Here is a 6,187-nt window from a genome sequence, read left to right as displayed (position 1 = left end):
TAATTCTGATGTTCCTTTGTCCCTCACAGGCGCTCTATATGTAAATATGTATATGTATATATATAGGTTCGTATATATATGTACGTATATATTATATATATATGTGTGAACCTACGTATTACGTGTTCGAGCTGGGCGTTTCTAATATAATATACAAAGATAAAAGAGAAAATATACTCTATTTAATTTTAAAATTAAATAAAAATATAAAAAATAAATTTTACATAAATTTCATAAAATCTCTTCAATATTAATTTACGCTTTTTAAAAGCTTCTTATTTTTTTTTAATTTTATTTTTACATTGAATTTTATTCTGAATTTTGTTTTTAAATTTATTTTTAATTTTAATTTTATTTTGTTTGTTCTTTTGTACTCTCTTTTTTACAATATTACTACAACAATAATATGCCTTTTATAAAATTATATAGATGTTTATGTATATATATATATATATATATGTATAATACACTATAATTTTCAATACGTGTATGGCATAAAAAAAAATTAAAGGAATTATACAATTGTTAAATGGTACTTCGCAATAGAATAAATTCACATAAATGCTTATCTACTTTTTTAAATTATCCCGTTTTTTCAAATTTATATAAACGCATATCTATATTTATATATATATATATGTATACATAAGCATATATAAATATATACGTACATGATGTAAGTACATGTTATAGCTCTTTCACACGTAAAATATAAATGTAACGTTGATGAAAAAAAATAAGAAAATGAAAATGCTTAACTGTATTTTGATAAGGAATATCTCTTTTTTTTCTTTTTAATTCATAATTTTTAATTATTCATCTTTTTATTTTAATAATCCTTTCATTTTTTTTTTTTATTTCTCTTTGCTCCTTGTTTTTTTTATTTTTTTTTTTTTTTTTTTTGGGCTTTGTACTTAAGTCATAAGAAGAGCACGTAAAAAAAAAAGTGCATGTGAAATAAAAAAATAAATATGTATTCTTATATATAACATTATTCCATAAACAAGCATACTTATATATATATAATATATATTTTTTATACATACAAATGCATACGCTATTCTTATTGCGCACATAAAAAGCTAGAATATTTATAAAACTTGTGCATATTTTAAGAAATAGCACAAGCCGAATATAAAAATATTATAATAAAAGGCTTTAAAAGGTAATGTTTTTTTTTAAATTTTTTTAAAAGGTGAGATTAAAAATTCAGTTGAGAACATCACCAATGTTGGAAACAGAAGTGAATAGTATGAAAAAAAAAACAGTGTACATTGTTTCCCTGACCCATTTTTTTTTTTTTTTTTTTTCGTTTCAAATAAGAGACTTTTTTATGTGTTATTCATCCTTAGTGTTATAAATAATTTTTATAACATCATTTTTAGTCTTATCATGAAAATTGTCCTTGTTAATATAACACTGAAAGAGTGTTAATTTTTGGTACTCATAATTTTTTTAAATTTCATATATATATTTTATATACATATAAATACAAGTGTATATACTTTCGCAACCTGTAGATTAATTAAGCAGCACAAATTTTCACACTTTCTTCTCTACCTTAGTGCTATAAGGGAATACTATTTTATAAATATTGAATGAGTTTATTTTTCACGGGTCATCCTTCATCACGCAGCAGTAGTAGCTGATTATTTATATATACGCATATATATAATTTTTATGTATAAATATCTGTATATATTTAACGAGCTGATAAATTCGTTCCTTTTTATTTTCTAGTAGGTATATTTTTTAGCTACAAGAATGGCTTGTATAATTTTTCGCAATTTTTTTTCTTTTCTTTTTTTTTTTACTCCAAAAGATTAGTAGCAAAAGCGAAAATTAAATTGTAGCTTATATATAAAAAAATCGGGAATAAGTGTACATGTATTATAAATATAATTTCATTCGTGTTATATATAAACAAAGTGCTATTCATTATTAAATTGTATATCTTTTTCTTGAACACCATATATTATTTTTGAAAAATTTCTAGTGACAACATTAATTTTTTTTTATGCACATTTCTTCAGAGTTTTTAAAATGAGCAAAAAATAATTCGTTTAAAAGTATAGTGACTTCCGCAACATACGTATATTTGTATGTATGCATATATATATATATATATATATATATATATATATATATTCGATTGTTAAGCCTTTCTTCCCTTGGTTAAGAGAAAAAATTCTGTATTTAAATAAGAAACGTATGTATGTCATCCCTTGAATAAAAAAGTCGTTTCCCTGTGTGTGTGTAGTTTGATCCTACGATTATTAATAAAGAAAAAACAAAATATAACTCATTATTAATGTTTTTAATAAATATATATATCTTTTTGGAAAATTGAAAAAAAATATATTCTGTTAGATATGCTTAACAAAATATTTATTAGCATTATATAGATTTACATTTTTTTCTAATAAATTAAAATGGTAGAAAGAATTAGAATAAAATAACCCTATATTATATAATACTCACGTATGTATCTACGCAAAAAAATAGAAAGAATGGATGGAATGTATGGCAAAGAAAAAGGGGTCTTAATTTTTTTTTCTTTTTCCCATAACTTTTTGTTTTCCGTGATCATACTTTTTGTTCTAAAATTTATGTGAAATATTAGGAATTTCATATTAATACGAATATTTTTTGAGATGATATAAAAAAAAAAAAAATAATATAATATAAAATAAAAAATAAAAGGATATAAGTAAATTTGCTTAACGTTCTTTTGAAGTATTCCACTTTTTCATTTTATTTTATTCTATTTTGATTTATTCTATCTTATTTTACTTTATTTTACTTTTTATTACTTTATTTTTTTTACTACATATCAATTTTTGTAACAATTTATAATTTTCCTGTAAAACAAACGCATTTAAGCTTTTTTTCCTTTTTTACGTATTTATGCATAACTGGGATAGAGTTCATAATTTGAAAAGAATGGGAAAGGTGACTGTTATATTAATTTTTTTTGGTTTTCCATTTTACTACTTGTTCCTTAACAAGAATGTAGTAGCATTATAAAATAAGGAGATAACTGTGAAAAGATATTGTAATATGCGACTTAAACAGGGATTTCATTTAAAATATATTCATTTTCTATCCTTAAATAATAAGTCGTTAAAAATAGTTGTCTAAGTATGTCAGTGTACATGCTTTTACTTAAACGTGAGTTTGTATTATGGGAATATTATTTTATGTGTATAATACGCATAATTTTAAAGTGGAAAATTGCATTCATTGAGAATAATACCTATTATTAAAGGATTAAAATTAAAAAAAAAATGAAAAATGAAAAATTAATAAATATGAAGATGATAATAGCTAAACGATCGGATCAAGGAAGTAGCGTGAAAAGAAAATAAAAAAAAAAATTAAAATTAATATAAAATAAAAGGTAAGAAAGATAAATTATGCAAGATATAACATAAAATGTAAAACTTAAAGGATAAAACGTCCAAAATAAGGCATACAAGATGCAATATGTATGATAAATGAGCTAATTAAATGTAAAGACACTGTATTTATGTACGTATCACATCATGAATTTAATAAAACATTATTATTCTATATGTGTACATGTGTGTACTCCAGAGAAGTATGTAATAGATCAAAGCGAAATAGAATTTTCCAACACAGGAAAAACAAACATTAGTTTTAAAGTTTTCGATTTATATTACACAACAGAGGATAGTCTTAATATACAAGACAAATATATAAATAATTTTGAAACTAGCATAAGAAGGGAAGTTGATTTAAGGTGGGAAAATCGAAGGAGAAGAAAAGGAAGAAGAAAAAGTTACAAAAATTTAGAAAACATAAAAGTCTTGGAACATTTTTTTTCGAACAGTAAAAAAGACAAAACTGATGGCTCATATAGAAGGTTTCATAAAGAGAATACAACAAAAGAGTGTAGAGATCAATGGAGTCAGGTAGATAAGGGCAAGCATTCTTATGATAAAAGTTCTATATCTGTAGAAAATCTTTTTGATATAGTCATACCTCTCGCAAAGGAAGATACATTAAATAAAACATATATTTTTGAGAAAAAGCTGAATTTAACAGAAACAAGCCAGGAAAAAAAAAAAAAAAAAAAAATATTTAAATAACAGAGGATGATGGGAAGTAAAAAAAAGAAAAAAAAAAAATTATTCTTATCTGAAGAAAAGTAATAATCAAGAAGTATTTTCACAAAGTTGTTCATGCTATAAATATGTCATGTGGAAATATTACAAAAACATCTAAAATGAACATTCCCAAAATAAAGGAATAGAAGGTAAACAAGAGTTCTCCAAATATATAAAAATACAAACGGGGAAATAATAAAAAAAGAATATTTTATGAAGCAATATCTGCGCAAATGGAATACATTGTACACTGATAATATATAAGGAATGTTGTAGAATACATGTTAACATAAAGGGGATATGTCCTACGAATCAACTTCAAATATATGTATACCCACGCGTATGTATATACTTTGTAGAATCAATTCGACAAATTAATATTTGCTATAATTCAATTTTTTTTCTTTTTTACTTCTTTAGTTCTTTATTTATTTCATTCTTTTTTTTTTTTTTTTTTGCGTTTAAGTGATTTCGATTAAACAAAAATTAATGTAGGATTTAGTAATGTAAATTTTAGCGCATTTTTCTTTTTCAAAAATTACTTAAATTTATCTAGCTACAAGCATCGTAAAATATGTACTACTGATGGAATAGTAAAAGTCAGTTATAAAAAAAAAAATAAAATAAGGTAGAATTATAATAAAATAAAATTGCTGATAAAAATAATATACTTCTCATTACAGTTGAGCATTTCCTATTGGCACCCTTTTCCTTTCTTCTCTTTTTTACGCGAAACCCATTCCCAACGAAATGTCGATTAGAATTTAATTGTTATTATGCCTCTATAATACTTAGTTTTTTAAGGCATGAAAGCATAAATGCTCACAAATAACCTCAACAGAAATGTTTACGTCGTGTGGATGTAGATTTGTAAGTGCCTACTTGTGTAAGGAAATATAGGCGTTCAGTTGTCATATATATGTATGTAAACATATATATATAAGTCGTACGTACATATATACCAAGTTTCTTACGGTTAATTTTTGATTATTTTCAAAATTCTCAATTGACTGTACACCCCTAAATAAAGCAGAAATGAACTCAAAAAAATGATGAAAAAAACAACGTGAAATTAATTTTTACATTGATAATTTCTTTATATATAAAAAAAAAAAATATAAGAATGTAGCTATTTACAAAGGAACATTCCTTTATAAGGAGGCAGAGCATAAAGGTACTTCATTTAAAAGTAACTTGTATTTTTTTTAAATAAAAAAAAAAAAGAGATAACTACATTCTTCGATTTCTTGCTATTTTGGTTTATTAAGAAAAGAAATTATTTTATGAAACTATGTTAACTTATTAACTAAAAATTTGAATGGAGGTGTACATTATTACTCCCCTTTTTTCATTATGTTGTATTTTTCCAAATATATAAACCCACGTGTATTTTTTATTTGGTACTATATGCACGCTTTAAAAAATGAATTATAACGAACTTAAAATTCCATTCCAGCTGTATATGCTTAGATTTATGTATGTATGTTTATGTACGTACGTTTATGTACATTTGTTTATGTACATATGTTTATGTACATATGTTTATGTACGTATGTTTATGTACGTATGTTTATGTACGTATGTTTATGTACGTATGTTTATGTACGTATGTTTATGTACATATGTTTATATACGTATGTTTATGTATGTATCTTTATGTATGTATCTTTATGTACGCATGTTCAGGTATGTACATTTATGTTTGTATGTTTATGTATGTATTCTCATGATTGCATATATTTGTATACATGAAAATACTTAATCGCTATTTCAAGTTTTTACTGCTTAAGGGTGAAACGCGTTTACGACACTTTTCCATATTTTTTCAATAATTATCTTAATTATTTTTTTAACATTTTATTATATTTCCTTCTTTTTAAAAAATTGAGTTAATATGTAAACAAAAATTGGAGAAATTATTTAAAATGTGGAGAATTTTTATATTTAAACAAGTATGAACTAACAAATCTTTATTTACAAAAAAAAAAAATTAAATGCTTATGGAAAAAAAAAAAAAAAAAATTGTATATGCCTTTGAAAGAACGCAGAAAGCATTT

General features: G+C 23.3%; 1 protein-coding gene across 1 annotated transcript; it reads left to right on the top strand.

Annotated features, from left to right (window-relative positions):
• Positions 1-3,545: 3,545 nt before the first annotated feature.
• PmUG01_11026500 (conserved Plasmodium protein, unknown function) lies at positions 3,546-4,112 on the top strand (the record flags this gene model as incomplete). Its single annotated transcript, XM_029005913.1, has 1 exon — positions 3,546-4,112. The coding sequence occupies one exon, from the start codon at positions 3,546-3,548 to the stop codon at positions 4,110-4,112; it is 567 nt and encodes a 188-aa protein (XP_028862454.1).
• Positions 4,113-6,187: the final 2,075 nt, after the last annotated feature.

Source organism: Plasmodium malariae (assembly GCF_900090045.1).
Source record: "Plasmodium malariae genome assembly, chromosome: 11".
In the NCBI taxonomy this organism is placed as follows: Eukaryota; Apicomplexa; class Aconoidasida; order Haemosporida; family Plasmodiidae; genus Plasmodium; species Plasmodium malariae.
Note: the sequence above shows the minus strand (reverse complement) of the source record. Positions and strands in the feature narration are given on the sequence as shown.